Genomic DNA, 17,243 nt, shown 5'->3' with positions numbered 1-17,243 from the left:
TCGCAGGGATTTCGGCGGCACCCCTGCATGTTGCGCCACCAGCACAGCCTGCCCCACCGGATGACGGGGATGACATCGAGGATGAGGAGCCGTTTATCCGCCGAGGTCAGAGGGCACGGGTACCCCGTCGCTGTGGCACTGGGTCGCATCTGTTTAGATGATTCATGTTTCATGTATTTTTTTCTTTAAAGTTCAATCATGTATGATAGTGGTTTGTACTTTTTTTTCGATAGTTTGGACAGTTTGTAATATTTTATTTTTATTATTGAATAATATTTTATTTTAATTATTGTCTTTAAATAATACTTCTCCGCTAAGTTAACCCCAAAGAAGAGCATTTCAAACAAAGAGGCATGTTAGAGTCTTTTCCGTCATCATATTTGAAACTCGGTGACAGTGTTATGTCTTGTCACCCATTTTTTCACTCCACCAATTTTGTTCATTTACTTTATTATGTTATAGTTTGTTCACCTATGTTTTTTTTTTATTTCTCTTGTGGGACATTCACTTCGTAGGATCAACGAATCTTGAAACAGTTTAGTGATTATTTTTTTCTTATTAAATTGTGCATCCACGGAAAGTGTTGCATTATTCATAAACAATCAAACCGGTCTGGTTCGAGCTATGATTGGTGACATAGGCCGGGTTGGCGACATAGGCCGCACCTCTTTGGCCGATTCGGATCTGCCTCGTCCATAGATAAACAGGTCAGTCAGTCTCACACTAATTCAAACCGGTCTGGTTCGACCTATGATTGGTGTAATTCGAACCAGCCCGGTTCGAATTACACGGAAACCCTCTCTCTCTATAATTCGAACCACCTTGGTTCGAATTACGTTCATTCATAATTCGAACCAGGTTGGTTCGATTTATTAACAAATAAAATAACCTAATTCGAACTAACCAGGTTCGAATTACTACCATTTTGAGTTCGAACCAAGCTGGTTCGAATTATATAAAAATGCCGTCTGGCTTATTGCTGAAACGATTTTTGCTTTGGCGTATTTACGTTATTTTTTCACTCATTTGGCTTAATATGGTTTTTTACCCTATCATATGTCTGTTAAAAAATAGTCTAAAGATTGAAAGTGACCCATAGTGAGATGAGATCTTATACATGTAACAAGTTATCAAAATAAGCAAGGATCTAATGATTGCTTGGAAACATATAATAACACTCTTTTTGGTCATTAGTATTTAGCGACCATTTTTTTTTAATGAAGAAATATACATCAATTTATTTTAAAGAGTTAACAATTTTGCATACTTAATATGACAATGATCACACTTAATTATGGGCCCGCTACACATACAAGCAAATAACGCATACAATCCTTATAAGTTGGCCCAACTCAGGTTTAATCCACGCGCACTCCCTCCCTTTAAATGGAGCGTCAATTTCACGCGCGTCACTCGAACGATTATGCTTCGAAAAAACCGCTCGTTATGACTCACTCTTCCTCTTCTCCTTCAAAGATAACACAAATCCTCAAGTTTCGAGTAACATTCCAAACTGAAGAGACATTTGAACTCGTCGCGAATAATAGCAGAAACCATCAACAAAATATTATTCAAGGTACGTTATTGTTTTACTCATCTTGTACATTTTCCACATTTCTGTTTCTGATTTCGAAATCGAAGAACTATGTTTTACTGTTCTTCTATGTTCTTCTAGGTTTTATTGATCTTCTTGTTCTAAGAAATTGAACACATGGTGTAAATATATTTGATCCAATTATAAGTAATTTTTTTTCCATAATTAAACTCTCTCTGGTGTATTCAAAATTTCTGATTTACAGGTACTATAATATGAAGTGGTGATCCAGATAGATTGGAACCCATATATGACGGTCTGCATAGAGATCTGCATAATACACCCAAACACAGACTATAAATACACCCGATAAAAAATTAAATTTACACCTCTGCTGCAGATTTTAACCCAACACTACCTGAAAGCTACTTGTTGTCCACAAGTCTAAAATTAATTAAACTCTTTCTAGTGTATTCAAAATGTCTGATTTACAGGTACTATAATATGAAGTGGTGATCCAGATAGATTGGAACCTATATATGACGGTCTGCATAGAGATCTGCATAATACACCCAAACACAGACTATAAATACACCCGATAAAATATTAAATTTACACCTCTGCTGCAGATTTTAACCCAACACTACCTGAAAGCTACTTGTTGTCCACAAGTCCAAAATTAATTAAACTCTTTCTAGTGTATTCAAAATGTCTGATTTACAGGTACTATAATATGAAGTGGTGATCCAGATAGATTGGAACCCATATATGACGGTCTGCATAGAGATCTGCATAATACACCCAAACACAGACTATAAATACACCCGATAAAAAATTAAATTTACACCTCTGCTGCAGATTTTAACCCAACACTACCTGAAAGCCACTTGTTGTCCACAAGACCAAAATTAATTAAACTCTCTCTAGTGTATTCAAAATTTCTGATTTACAGGTACTATAATATGAAGTGGTGATCCAGATAGATTGGAACCCATATATGACGGTCTGCATAGAGATCTGCATAATACACCCAAACACAGACTATAAATACACCCGATAAAAAATTAAATTTACACCTCTGCTGCAGATTTTAACCCAACACTACCTGAAAGCCACTTGTTGTCCACAAGACCAAAATTAATTAAACTCTCTCTGGTGTATTCAAAATGTCTGATTTACAGGTACTATAATATGAAGTGGTGATCCAGATAGATTGGAACCCATATATGACGGTCTGCATAGAGATCTGCATAATACACCCAAACACAGACTATAAATACACCCGATAAAAAATTAAATTTACACCTCTGCTGCAGATTTTAACCCAACACTACCTGAAAGCCACTTGTTGTCCACAAGACCAAAATTAATTAAACTCTCTCTGGTGTATTCAAAATGTCTGATTTACAGGTACTATAATATGAAGTGGTGATCAGATAGATTGAAACCGATATAGGACGGTCTGCATAGAGATCTGCATAATACACCCAAACACAGACTATAAATACACCTGATAAAAAATTAAATTTACACCTCTGCTGCAGATTTTAACCCAACACTACATGAAAGCCACTTGTTGTCCACAAGACCAAAGTTTAGCAGAAAATCATTCCAATTCCTATCAAATGAGTCTTTGCTATGAGAGTTTCATTTTCCCTCTCTGCTACATGTAATCAATTGATTCTTAATCTCGTTTTCCTTTCTATTTGTGCTCCGAACTCTTGTAGAAAAATCTGCAACCTTGGTATAGTTCCTGTAAAATTTTTCAGCATCTTCAAGGGTGGTAAAGGTCATTCTAACCTTCGGAACAAACTGATCATCAACAACAGAGAGGTTGCAGAATACACCATGTCAAAAACTATAAATACACCATGTCAAAACGAAGCTGGAGTTACAGAGAGAAAAACTAACGTCAATAACGAAGAACAAACCAATGAGAAAGGAGAGGAAAAGAACGATCGAAAAACCAGGGGAAGACGCGCGAGAAGAAGAACGATGAAATTTGAAAAGAAAGAAAACAAAGAAGGAAACAAATCTTTTAAATTTGGTAGTTATACAAACGCGAGATCTTTGTATAGCGCGTGTAAGTGACGTAGGAGTTGCAGCGCGTTTTAGTGGATTAGGCGTTAATGAACTTGTAATAGTTACAAGCCCTAATCACTTGTATACTAAGCTTTTCTCCTTAATTATTGCCCTAATTTAAAATTTAAAGTTTAATAATGGTTTGGTTAGCTAACTAATTCTGTCCGAATTCATGAAGGACAATCATGAAATCTTATTTTATATTAAAAACAGAAGTGTAGTTACTCCGATCCATATGGTTTTAATCATTTACAATGATGAGTGGTAGTAATACGAGGATGTTCCATAAAGACACGTAAATCATCTTTTTGTAAAGATACTTATGTGTCATATTATTATAAGACGTATTAATAAATCAGTCACTTTTTAATTTTTTAATAAAATAGAATAAAACTGATTTTTTTATAACAATAATAATAAATGTATTTTTTATTAGATTCGGTCGAACTGACTAACATAATCCACTGGATCATGTTTTTTTTGTTTTAAAATAAAAATCAGGGATATATTTGTCTTTTTATCAAAAAATTTAAATATAATTCAATTTAGATTATGTAAATCGGTCGGATGAAATCGAGTCTAATAATTATAGCGTGAATAATTGAGTTTATTATTGTTGCAGTAATAAACCGATTTTATTCTGATTTATTAAAAAATAAATTATTAACTGGTTTAATAAAGATATCCAATAATATCATGACACATGTAAATGTCTTTAAAAAAAATACATTTTTAGTGTCTTTATCAAAATGGTCTCCATATTTTATATAAAGTAGTATAATTAAGAGAAATTAATGATTTGTTTGGTTTAAAAGAGTATTTTCAATTTTTATTTTTAATATTTTTATTTTTAGAATTTTATAAAAATAGTAAAAATAATAAATCATATGAACCATGTATTGGAAATAATAAAACAACAATCTAATTAATCACACTAACATACAATTACTATAACCCTAAGAAAAAATTTCAATTCAATAATTACATATATATAAGTAGCCTACTTCTCCATCAATTTTGGTAGTGGGAAACAACACTTATGAAGAAAGCAAAATATGAGGTAGGAATTCAAAAAAGCAAAGAGATTTATATGTGTGGGATGAAGCAGACCTCAACCTCTCTATTTCATTAGAGTCAACATAAGTGGTGTCTTTTGGTACATATAAAGTCTTCTATGGAATTATGAGTGTTTCATTGACTAAGAAACCCTACTTGTTATTTGTTAGGAATTCCATTCACATCTTCATTTCTTTTCTAACAACAATAAAACAGTTCATTATTGCAAGTAAATTAAACAATCATCCCATCTTTATTTTGAAAGAGAAAGAGAGAGGATTAGATTGTTAATAATTTTCTCTTTAGTACTCACTAACTATGACTTATAATTCTTAAGAAAAATACTATACATAAACTTGAAGATCAAACTATCTATTTATATTAGAATTTAATTTTGATGCACTATTGTTGATATAGACTGTAAAGTAGTCTTACACGTGCATCCAATTATATAATATCATATAAGTAAAAATAACAATCTTTCACATTAATCGCATGAATAGTTATCCAAAAAAATAGATATGATTGCATGAACTGTATAATCGTTTCATACGATCAATACATCAAAATTAAACTCTTTATATTAATTTTGTAAAGGCAAAAAAAAATTTAATCATATAACTTGTAAACAAGTTGTATATTATTTGTCATAATATAAGAATTAATGAAATTTTCAACTATATTACAATATGATACTTGTAGCTAAATAGTAAATACTTGCAACTTGATCCATAATTTCACTCTATTATTTAACAATTAAGATTATCATCATTTGTTTTTAACACATTGACAAACTAAAATTGATTTGGATTTTTTCACTGGATATAAATGCAAGTAGAATACAACTAACTTAAAATTTGATTTTGTTAATGACACACTTGTATGTTAAGATTATTAATGAAAACAGAGTTTTAACATTAATTATAAATTTATTGAACTCTTACAACTTTTATCAATACTATTGCGTCATTATACAAACCCCTTTCATTGTGGAATGGAGAGTTTAAAGAGAGAAAGAAAGAGGGAAAGGGAGTGAAGGATCCAATTGAAGCTATCCAAATGCAAACTTTCCAAAGATATTTTGTTGAGTATGGGCGATGGGGCCACTGCCATTGCCATAACATAATATAAGAAAGTTTTAAGCATACTAATACATCGATATTTCAATATATTTTTTTATAATTAAAATTACCAGTTAAAAATTATTAAAATATTAATATACTAGTACATTTGAACACTGTATTTAAGTAATTATAGATAAAAGATGACTAATAAATTTAACTGAGCTATCTTAACCCCTTTAGATTTTTGTTTTTGTTAACACGTATAAATAAGAGAAGGGGTCAATTATTGTAGTGGTGTGTAAAAAGTAAAAAGTAAAGTAAAAAGCAGAGAAAAGAATCGAGAAAAGTGAAGTGAAGTCACGTGCAAAGAAAGTGAGGTTCCAAGTGGCAAACCCGTTTCTCAGTCACACTCACGAGCCTTCTCGTTTATAACGCACGCGCTCACGTGGCGCGTTCATGTCTCACTGTTCTCTGCAGCAATCCCCGTAAGTGCTTATGCCTTCCATCATTCATTTTTTTTTGTTGTCCCCGATATCAGATATCTTTCTATAAATTTAAGAATTAATCCGTCACAAATCTTAATTTTATTTAAGAATTTATTGTTAGTTAATAAATTATTGTGTGTATACTGTATAAGGTAGAATTTAAATCTCAAATATTTTTATTTAAACAAATAAGTGAGCTGACTATTCGATCAAATTAACTTTCATCATTCATACCTATCAACCTGCTTCATTCTCAACATTTTTATTTATTTATTTATTTTGTTTGTGTTTGTTCTTTCTTGTTAGTAAAATTATTATTTTTAGTCTTGTATTTTAATTCTCTATTTCAGTTTAAAATATGGTCTTTGACTTTCACTCCCTTATCTTACTATATTCCATTATTTAAAGGTAAAAGAATAAATCTCAATAGCATTAATATTTGTATCATATGTTTGTCCTATTAATTCCGTTTTCAAAAGTAATTTTGATTTATAAGTTTTGACAATTTATAAAAAGTGAGAAGCTATTAAAAAAGAAGCAGCAAATAATTGTTATCACATCACAAGTTTAATAATCACACATAATTAACAGGATAAAGGATCTCTTACTCTCTTAGAAAGTGAGCAATAATATAGATCAAAATGAATACTTAAATACTGATATATAAATCACGTTTATTTTATTAAACTAATTGAATATTTTAAAATTACTTTTTAGTTCTTCAAGAGATATTTCGATAATATTGAGGTAAAAGACAATCCTGCATCTGGATTTAGACCAAAATTTTGTCAAACTGGCGCTTCATCAAACTTGGCAACTCTGATTATTATTTTAGTGTATTATATTTTTTGTAATTTTGTATTATTTTTATTATATAATTACATTTCCATAAAACAATATAGGATTTTTAATTTAAATATTTTTCAATACTAAATAATTAAGTAAACTCTATGTGTAAATGTATTAATGTATAATTAGATATTCATCTAATTTTAATAGTAACAATATATTAAATTAAATTCTTATTATATTATCTTTCCAAAATTTGTATTACTAAGTAGAAAATTTGTGAAATTGTATTATACCTTCTATGTAAATTATTCAATATTTGAATAATATGAATTTCAATAAAAAAAAGTTTGCCACCATTGGAGATGCAATAAACATCTTTAAATTCTAAATTATTTCATTTTCTGGGATTTAAATTTTTTAATTTCATAACAATATTTTGGAAGACAATACATCAAGGTGTCTCATCACTCATTACAGTTAGATAAATTAGGATTCAATAGATGCTAAATTTCTACTGAAAAAATCGTTTGTTGAAAAAGTTAAGAGTAAAAAGCAATTCTTCAATTTACTTTTAAATTATTTCATATTTTAAAAATGCTTAAGTTTTTAATAATTATCTAAATGTTAACTATAGTTATTTATATGTGACAGTATAAAATATTTTATATTAATAATTTACAAAAGTTTATTAAAAAATAATAATATGCAAAAGTTAGTCCAACTAATTGTACAACAGCAAAGACACAAGAAAATTAAAGTAAAGTAAAATAATAATAAAAGAAAAACGAAAACAAGAAGTGCTTTCATGTTTATCCTTTTTGTTTGTGAATTCCGAAGTTTGAGTAGAGAGTAATTTTTAGATAATCACAGTTGTAACGCTTTCTTAAATTCATACTTAATCAACATATATAATACTAAATATGTACCATAAATTAGGAAATATTATTATAAAAAGAGTTTTATAGGACTTTTATATAAATCAATTTGTAACAAAAAATGGTTTCATAAGTAGTCAGTTAGAATGGATATGAATTATATAAAGATTCTGAACATATTTTATAAAGAAAAAAGAATGACCAGTTGACAAAATATTTTTGTCTTATTTTAAAATAAGTTTATGTTGTCCTATGTTGTTAATAGACTAATAGGTGGTATCAGATATGATCTAAGATTGTAATTGGTTAGTTTTAAAACAATATTCAAGATAAAGATATAATTAAAATAGAAAAAAAAAGCATTAATATGTTTATTTGATTAACTTAATTATTTACCTTACAAGCTAGGATTATATGGTTATAGAAGATCTCATGATGATGATGATGATGGTAAATAGTAGCATAAGGTAAATCCAAGTCATAGGTTGGTCGTTAATGGTTGATGAGTACTCAATACTCATTAATCAAATCTGGATCCTCAGCACTCTGACCTAGAAATATATGCATTCAGATAAGGACTTCACTTATGCGCCTCACACACTCACTATTCATCCAACACTTTCATGACTTCATAATAAATAATAATATATTTCTGAATTTTGCATTTCCTCTCACTCATCTTCTTATGTAGTTAATGTCTTTGTTTCTCTGTTTCTCTGTTTCCACTCACTCACTTCACTTTCACACACTCTCTCCTCTCTGCTGCTTCTGTCACCGCTCTTTAATTTTGCTCCATGAAACCGTTGCAACACTAAGCTTGCTCTTCTTCATACAGTGTGACCCTTTTCAGTTTTGATCCTCAATCTCTACATAAATGTCAGTAATGTTTCCTATTCTTTTATTTCCCCACTTCAATTCCTTTTTCAAGTGTAATTCCTGATGCATTCATAGCATTGCTTCTTTGTTTTATTTTGTTTTCAGTATCTCGGGTGTGTGTTAATTCACCAAAGTTTGTAACTTTTTTCTGTGATTACCTGAGCTGTTATGTTTTCTCTGAGTGGCATTTTCTGCTGTTTGCTTTAATTTTGGAACTGGGGTTTGTCAATTATTCCATGACACTGACTTGAAGTAATTAACTGGCCCTTTAAATTATTATTTTGAAAAAAAATATTCTTTTTTATTTGGGTGAGCTTGATTTATGTTGTTTGGGGTGTTTGGCTTGGAATTTTGCTTGGTGTTTAAGGTTTTATAATGGGTTGGTGTGTGAGTGGACATGTTGCAGTTCATGCTGGTCTTTTATCTTTAATGTGAAGCCTTTTAGTTGTTTTCTATAAAGTTTGGTAAGCTGTGTGAAACCAGCTTCTCTTTTTGTCTTTGCTGTTTTGGTTGATTGGAATTTTTCTGCCTTTATTTCATAGGGTTAGTTATGCTTTCAATTTTTATCTTCTACTTTATGGTTGTCTTTTGCATGTGTGTGTGTGCCTTTAAATCTTCAAGTCCTTTTCTCTTCCTTTTGAACATATAGTTATTTAGGCCTTCAAACATGTATATATCTATAGGCTTTAATTTCTGATTTGAAGGACTTCTGTTGTTCTTCTCAAACTGCAGTTACTAATCTTATAATTTAAGCACTTTGGACATTGAATTTTATTGATTTTTGTATGCAGTATTCTGATTTTGTGCATTCCCCCCTGTTAAAATTTGTTGTTGACTGCTTATGAGAACAGAGTTAGGTGTTAAAGATTGATGTATTGAACATTGTGGGGTTCGAATCTTGTTGTGAAATATTCTTGAGATTAGAGGAGCTTGAAGAGTAAATGCATGGATCGTGGGGACCAAATGGCGTTGTCTGGTTCTGCATCTTATTATATGCAGAGAGGAATGCCTGGTTCTGGAACACAGCAACCTGACTTGCACAATTCGCCTAGTATGCGTCCATTGTCGAATCCTAACCTCCCATTTCAACCAAGCATTGGAGGTAGTACCATTGGATCCACCATGCCATTGGAATCTTCGGGGATTTCGTCTCAATGTGTCAATGTTGGTGCCCCTGCTGGAGCTCCTTCCGGAGAACCGGTCAAAAGGAAGAGGGGTAGGCCTAGGAAGTATGGGCCGGATGGAACCGTTTCACTGGCATTGACTCCAGCGCCGGCTACTCATCCGGGAACCATGACACAACAAGGCCAGAAACGGGGTAGAGGCCGCCCCCCAGGGTCTGGGAAGAAACAGCAGCTGGCTTCTCTTGGTAAATAACTGTTTCAACTTTTATTATGTCTTGTGATGAATTGAAGTTATTATAATTTGACGTTGAATTGTTATTGTTCTTGTTTGAAAATACTTATTGAGATTTATGTAAAAATCCAAATTGTTCATAGCTTTTGCAGCTTAACTATCAACTATAGAAATGCTTGTCTTATCCAAATATATATGTATTTAGCTTTTTTCTTCTGATTAACCTACCTTTCGTAATTAAATATAAAAATAAGGTGTTTGCACTTGAGTGTTGAGTAATCCTCAATTTCTCATTCAGTCATTGTCCATTATTTTGTGCATTAGATAATAAATTCCAATTTATACCTATAAACGGATCTCATGAATATAAACTTTAGACTGAACCAAAGATACAGTTTTGTCTTAATACGCGAATCTTAAAAAAGCAAAATCTTATTAAAACAGACATATTGGTAAAAAGAAATTATCTGCCAAGTTCACAGCAGGGGTGTGAATTGTCATTTATCATGTAACCTGTAATTAATAGTGAGGCTTACTAGAAAACAATCTAGTGTTCATATGCAATACTATAAAGTTAATGGTATTTTTACTGTGAAAACGCTAGATTTGATATTATGTTTGAAGTTTTGCTTTCTGAGTGTTAAAAGTTACAACTATTGAGAGTGAAAATATTTATTGCAAACTTTTTATTATGAAAATTGTTTACAGGTTGAAATGATTCATTCTTGATCTGAGATTTTGGTTGAGTAGTTCTATCATACATTAATTTCACTATCAGAAAATGAAAGGAAAAGTGAAAATAGGAAAATGAAAACAGAGATCAAATAGACCTTAAAGTTGTAGACATAGCAATATGTATTTTTCTTTAGTGTTGTTTTTCTTCATATAAAATGATCGGGTATCTGTATAGCCCGAATGGGGTTATGCTCTTAGTCTTAAGTTGATCCTATGCACTGAAAAAATATAAAAAACAATTTAGACTGGTAAAATTGTGAAAAAGATGGATAAATATTTTGTAAACTTGTTACAAAAAGATCAGCTTGGTTTCATATTAAATTTTGTTTAAATATTTTTATTGATTTGTATGCCATCCTCTGTTCTTATTGCCAGGTGAATTGATGTCTGGTACAGCTGGGATGGGTTTCACTCCTCATATCATCACCGTTGCGGTTGGAGAAGTATGTTACATTTCTTTTGGAATTTGTATCAACCTTTATGTTCTCTTAGTTTTGTTAAATATTTCAACTTATATAATATTTTTCAGTATTTATAATCTCTAGATGAAGTTGTTATTTATATTTTTCAGTTTTTATATCATCTGTGTTGAAATGGTTTCTTGAATTCAAGATAGATGCTTGGATTTACTATTTTATTGACTCAGTAAAGCCAAAGGCAAGCATTATGAAATGATAATAAAGAAGATAATGGTGTGTGAATGCATCAAACTAAATGTGTCAAACTTGATTATTTATCATGGAAAGATAAAAGCATATGGTAAGTTACTTTGATGTAGATTTCATATCAGATATATAATGTTGCCACAAATCTTGTACATCTCTGTTGATGATTACAAGAGATGATTCTCTCAATTTTGTGCTATATGTTAGGCCATTTCTGACAAATATTTTACAAGTACTCTTTAGAACATTTTGTTATTTCTTCTTTTAGGACATCGCAACCAAAGTTATGGCGTTTTCTCAGCAAGGGCCTAGAGCAATTTGTATTATGGCAGCCACTGGTGCTGTCTCTACCGTGACACTTCGACAACCTTCAACTTCCGGCGGCACTGTAACATATGAGGTTTGGAACTTTCTTAGTGACACGTTCATGTTCATAATTAATTATACACTTCCATATTCTCATACACTCTTAGATGCTCCGAATATTCAAACCGATGCTGAATGCAAGTTCTAGAATATTGAATTATAAATAGCTCTAGTTGCCACCCTACCTAATCATGGTCTATTATGGCAATATTATCTATGGTTAAACTCACCCATGATTATTGGTTAATCAATAGGGCCGTTTTGAGATATTGTGCCTATCAGGCTCTTACTTACTTACCGATAGTGGTGGATCTCGCAATAGATCTGGGGGACTAAGTGTTTCCCTTGCTAGTCCTGATGGCCGTGTTATCGGTGGAGGAGTTGGCGGAGTACTTGTTGCAGCATCTACAGTTCAGGTAACTACACCTTTTTGGTCGTCGCTTCATTATATATCGCGAAAATCTTAGTTCTCACATCAAAATGTGCAACTTATGGAACTTGAAAGAGTTATATTCTTGTGCATCCATCCTTAAACCTGTAGTTGCTAGATTTGATGAAGTTTATGGTTGCAGGTTGTAGTTGGGAGCTTTATTTGGGGCGGATTGAAGGCGAAGAAACAGAAAAAAGAAGGTTCCTCCGAAGGAGCAGAAGTTGCTATGGAGCCGGATCATCAGACGGTTCATAACATTTCTCCGAATCAAACTCTTACTCCAACCTCGTCTCTAAGTCCGTGGCCTAGTTCGCGACCAATGGATATGCGCCATTCGCATATTGACATCGATTTAATGCGTGGGTGACACCTTGTTTAGCAGATATAAACTAGTACTTGGTATATATATTCAGATTATTGGTCACAAATCTAATTTTCTTGTAGCAAGAAGAGATGAGAGTAGAGAATTTAGGTGACTTTTTAATTTGGAACCGGAACCCATGATTGACTTTGGCTTTAGCTGTGAGGAGTATTTAATTTGGAAGATTTCATGTACCTTGATTGAATACTTGTACTTGTTTATTTGTTGGTTTAGGCATAGATTTAAGCGAGGGCGAATGTTAGTATGAAGATTTGGTTGCTAATGTTGTGCCTAATGGAATTTCTCCTTCTTTCTTTGTCTATACCATTTATATATGGAGGTTATTAAACTCTAATTGATCTTATTCTAGCAACTTTTGAATCTCAATATACATCAAATGTGGGTAAGATTCTACTATATGGACAAATTCTGCCAACAAAGCAGAATAAGATTCCAAGGACAACAACTTGCCCACAGAATCATCAACTTTGGGATAGTCTCATTGGCCGGTTGAGATGTTTAATGAGCAAGTTATTATTCAAATTACTAAGCGGTTTTTTAACTTGTTGCATTACTCATCCGTGGTGATACAATCAACATTCCTATTTATGCTTGGGGAGTTTAATTAATTCATATTTGGTTCCTTTCGTCCACATTCCACACCATGAAAACTAAATAAACAAAAGGTTTTGTTAATCATCAGTATATTATTATTAGTAGTCTATAATAAGCAAGCATTAGTTTCACTCTAACTAAGGAGCTAAAACAAGAAAAGTGGTTAATTTTTATGACATTCATTCTATTAAAAAGTTGAACCCCCCCTTTTTTAAATGTGAATTTTTTCTTCTTGATTTCTTAATCATACTCTTCCAGAACAATGATTTAAAAAAATAATAAAGAAAGAAATGTTTGTACAATCTTAAAACGTTTATAATAACAACAAAGTCTTGTGCCATTAGGTGGAGCCAGTTACATGAATCAAACGACACCATTGAACTCTATCATGTACATGTCTATAGAAAAATCATTTACATGTAGATCTCGTTTGACCACCTCATGAATGGTCTTTTTAGGTCTTCCTCTGTCTTTCACCCTTTATCCATCTTCCATCTCATCCACCCTCTTGACTGGGTGTTCTGACGGTCTTCTTCTCATATGTCTGAACCACTTGAGACGCGATTCTACCATCTTTTCCACAATAAATGCTACTCAAACTCTCTCTCTCTTAACAATCTTAAAACGTTAAAATAATTAAATTGATATTCCAAAAATATTTACTTGTACTTATTTTTCTTTATATATCTATGGAAGGTAAATGTTATTTGAGACTAGAATTGGCTATAAATATTAAAAATAAAAAGATTCCTTGTTTTATGTAATCAAGGAAATATGCATTGCATGTATAACCCGAATATAAAGTATAAATACCTCCCATCATACTTGGATTAGAAAGCATCTATCTATATATGATTGGAAAGTAGTATTGAGGGGAAGAAAGAAAACATGAAGATCTCAAAATCTTGTGTAATCTTGGTTCTTCTCATAATAAGCTTTTTAAGTGCACTAGCCTTAGCTCATAAACATGATTATGATGATCACACATGTAAGCCTAGTGGCAAGTTAAGGGGCAAAAAACCACCAAAAGGGAAATGCAAGAAAGACAATTTATCCGAGTGTTGCAAACATGGCAAGGTTTATACAACGTATGAGTGTTCGCCCAAGATCACGAACCGAACGAAGGCGATCTTAACACTGAACGGATTTGAGAAGGGTAAGGACGGAGGAGCGCCGTCTGAGTGCGACAACAAGTACCACTCAGACGACGTTCCAATCGTGGCACTGTCGTCGGGGTGGTTCAACAAAAAGAAGAGGTGCATGAACAAGATTAGCATATTTGGGAATGGAAGAAAGGTTAATGCAATGGTGGTTGATGAGTGTGACTCTACAATGGGGTGTGATTCTGAGCATGATTTCCAGCCTCCTTGCCCTAACAATGTTGTTGATGCCTCCAGAGCTGTTTGGAAGGCCTTGGGTGTTCCAAAGAAGGATTGGGGTGGAATGCAAGTTTTTTGGACTGATGCTTGATTTATACTAAAACTTGGTAATAATTTATAACTCACTGGAGTTGTCATCACGTGAAGTTGATAGTTAAAAATCGTTAGATAATTATTTAGTTAAAGTTGTCAAAGTATCTAACAGTTCTTAAATATCAACTTTATATGAAGACATCTGCAAGTGAATTCCCACCAAATAACTCTGCACGTGAATCCAAAAAATGGTGTAATTAAATTTACAATACTATTATTATTCTATCTATTTTTTTTAACATTATTTACCTTTTGACATGTTTTAAGATAAAGGTAAATGTATCAGTACATTTATATAAATTGAACTTATGAGATAAAAGAGAATTGGAAAAAAAATGTATAATTGCTTTACATATGATTGATGATTCTTAATTTTCTTTTGCCAGGTATGCAGGAAATGTGTGAAGCAATGATGCGAAGAAGTGGTGTTTTAAGTGTGAAATTTCCATCATTTAGTGTTTTTAACTTTTAAGTTTGAGGATATATGTGTAAGCAGCAAGCTATGAATAATTTGAAATTCTCCAAGTTAATAATAAGGATTAAGGTCACAGGAGGAATTGTAAAAATTGTCTTATAATAAAATAAAAGCACTATCCGTTGTAATTGTATTACTCTTTACTCATGCTAGTTTGTGTTCATAACAGAACATGTTATTAATTATATATTGTGATACATTTCTTTTCACGTTGTATTTTTTAATGGTACCAACAAAAAAAATGTTTATTACGTTCTGTTTGAGGTTCGAAATTGTGCATAAATTAGAATCTGATATTGAAATTGATTCTAACTAATATTTTTATCCGTAATAACATTACGTGAATATAAATTTTTTTAAAATTATGGTCTATTTTGTTCTGACAGTATAAATTATACATGATACAAAATATTTATAAAATCAAACTACTTTTATAAAAAAAATAGTAAGTTGACAAAAGTCTGTGGCTAAGAAGACCAAAGTTTCTGTGGATAAAAAATTAAATGATAAGATTTTTAATTATTATTTTTTATAAAAAAATTTAATTTTTTATTAATAATTAATTTTAACATTCGTTATCTAAAATTTGAAACAATTTAACATGTATACTTTACATTTAATTAGGTATTAAGTTTGTTTCACAAATAGAAATAATTAAGTTTGTTGGCTCAAGAGGAGAAGATTAATGAAAGGTGGAAGAGCTACTTCTACGAGTTATTTAATGAGGGACAGAAGACTCTTCCGAGCCTTGGTCGATTATGTACAAGGGAAGAAGATCAAAACTTTGACTACTATCGAAGGATTCGAGACTTCGAGGTAAAAGAAGCTCTAAAGCAGATGAAAAATGGCAGGGCAGTAGGACCTGATAATATCCCGATTGAGGTTTGGAAGGGTCTTGGAGAAAAAGGCATCAACTGGTTAACCAGGCTTTTTAATGAGATTTTAGGGTCAAAAAAGATGCCTGATGAGTGGAGAAAGAGCACCTTGGTACCTATCTACAAGAATAAGGGGGATATACAAAGTTGCGAAAACCATAGAGGGATTAAGCTTATGAGTCATACTATGAAGTTATGGGAAAGGGTGATAGAACGAAGGTTGAGAAAAGAGACACAAGTAACAGAGAACCAATTTGGATTTATGCCAGGCAGATCTACCACTGAAGCGATATACCTATTAAGAAGGATGATGGAGAGGTATCGTAGTAATAAAAAGGATCTACATATGGTGTTTATTGATTTGGAAAAAGCGTATGATATGGTACCAAGGGAGGTCTTATGGAAGGTTTTAGAAAAGAGGAGAGTAAGGATCGCATATATTCGGGCAATTAAAGACATGTATGATGGGGCCACAACTAGTGTGAAGACTCAAGGTGGTGCGACAGAGGAATTTCCTATTGGTATAGGATTACACCAGGGATCATCCTTAAGTCCATACCTTTTCACATTAGTCTTGGAAGTACTCACAGAGCACATCCAAGAGCCTGTGCCATGGTGCATGCTTTTTGCCGATGATATAGTCCTTATGGGAGAGTCAAGAGAAGACCTAAATAAGAAGTTGGAGTTATGGAGAGAAGCTTTAGAAGTGTATAGTCTGCGCATAAGCCGTAGCAAGACGGAATATATGGAATGTAAGTTCAGTCTGAGAAGGGAAAACCCTAATATAGAGGTGAAGATTGGAGAAAACATCCTACGAAAAGTTAAAAGTTTTAAGTATCTTGGGTGCATCATACAGGATAATGGAGAAATTGAACAGGAGGTAAATCATAGGATCCAAGTAGGTTGGTCAAAATGGCGGAGTGCATCTGGTTTTATATGCGACAAAAAAGTGCCTTTAAAACTTAAAGGTAAATTCTATCGCACCGCTATAAGACCGCTATGCTGTATGGTACGGAGTGTTGGGCGGCTAAAGGGGAGCACGAACATAAGCTGAATGTGGCAGAGATGAAGATGTTGAGATGGATGAGTGGTCATACGCGATTGGATAAAATAAGGAATGAAGATATAA

The 17,243-nt window shown here is 32.3% G+C and overlaps 2 protein-coding genes across 4 annotated transcripts; both read left to right on the top strand.

Moving 5' to 3' along the window:
• The first annotated feature begins 8,407 nt into the window (after positions 1–8,407).
• Positions 8,408–13,032, top strand: LOC112730207 (AT-hook motif nuclear-localized protein 11). Of its 3 annotated transcripts, none has more exons than XM_025780305.2 (6): positions 8,408–8,764; positions 9,616–10,133; positions 11,231–11,298; positions 11,789–11,920; positions 12,141–12,302; positions 12,459–13,032. In XM_025780305.2, the coding sequence occupies exons 2-6, from the start codon at positions 9,710–9,712 to the stop codon at positions 12,681–12,683; spliced, it is 1,011 nt and encodes a 336-aa protein (XP_025636090.1). In that variant the 5' UTR covers positions 8,408–8,764; positions 9,616–9,709; the 3' UTR covers positions 12,684–13,032. The 3 variants fall into 3 exon arrangements, with proteins under 3 accessions (XP_025636090.1, XP_025636096.1, XP_072068181.1); XM_025780311.3 differs by having other exon boundaries at positions 8,559–8,764; positions 9,556–10,133; XM_072212080.1 differs by lacking the exon at positions 8,408–8,764 and adding an exon at positions 9,264–9,307.
• Positions 13,033–14,160: 1,128 nt separating this feature from the next.
• Positions 14,161–14,775, top strand: LOC112761613 (kiwellin-1-like). Its single transcript, XM_025808198.2, has one exon. It carries the CDS (start codon positions 14,181–14,183, stop codon positions 14,760–14,762), a length of 582 nt encoding a protein of 193 aa, XP_025663983.1. The 5' UTR covers positions 14,161–14,180; the 3' UTR covers positions 14,763–14,775.
• The last annotated feature ends 2,468 nt before the right edge of the window (positions 14,776–17,243 follow it).

Source organism: Arachis hypogaea, chromosome 2 (assembly GCF_003086295.3).
Source record: "Arachis hypogaea cultivar Tifrunner chromosome 2, arahy.Tifrunner.gnm2.J5K5, whole genome shotgun sequence".
NCBI lineage: Eukaryota > Viridiplantae > Streptophyta > Magnoliopsida > Fabales > Fabaceae > Arachis > Arachis hypogaea.
This window is presented reverse-complemented; position numbering and strand designations above follow the sequence as displayed.

Excerpts from the sequence above, each read along its gene's own strand:
- LOC112730207 (XM_025780305.2), top strand. The coding sequence starts at position 9,710 with ATGGATCGTGGGGACCAAATGGCGTTGTCTGGTTCTGCATCTTATTAT. Across the intron at positions 11,921-12,140 it reads GCGGCACTGTAACATATGAG|GGCCGTTTTGAGATATTGTG; the intron begins GTTTGGAACTTT and ends GTTAATCAATAG. Across the intron at positions 12,303-12,458 it reads TTGCAGCATCTACAGTTCAG|GTTGTAGTTGGGAGCTTTAT; the intron begins GTAACTACACCT and ends TTATGGTTGCAG.
- LOC112761613 (XM_025808198.2), top strand. The coding sequence starts at position 14,181 with ATGAAGATCTCAAAATCTTGTGTAATCTTGGTTCTTCTCATAATAAGC.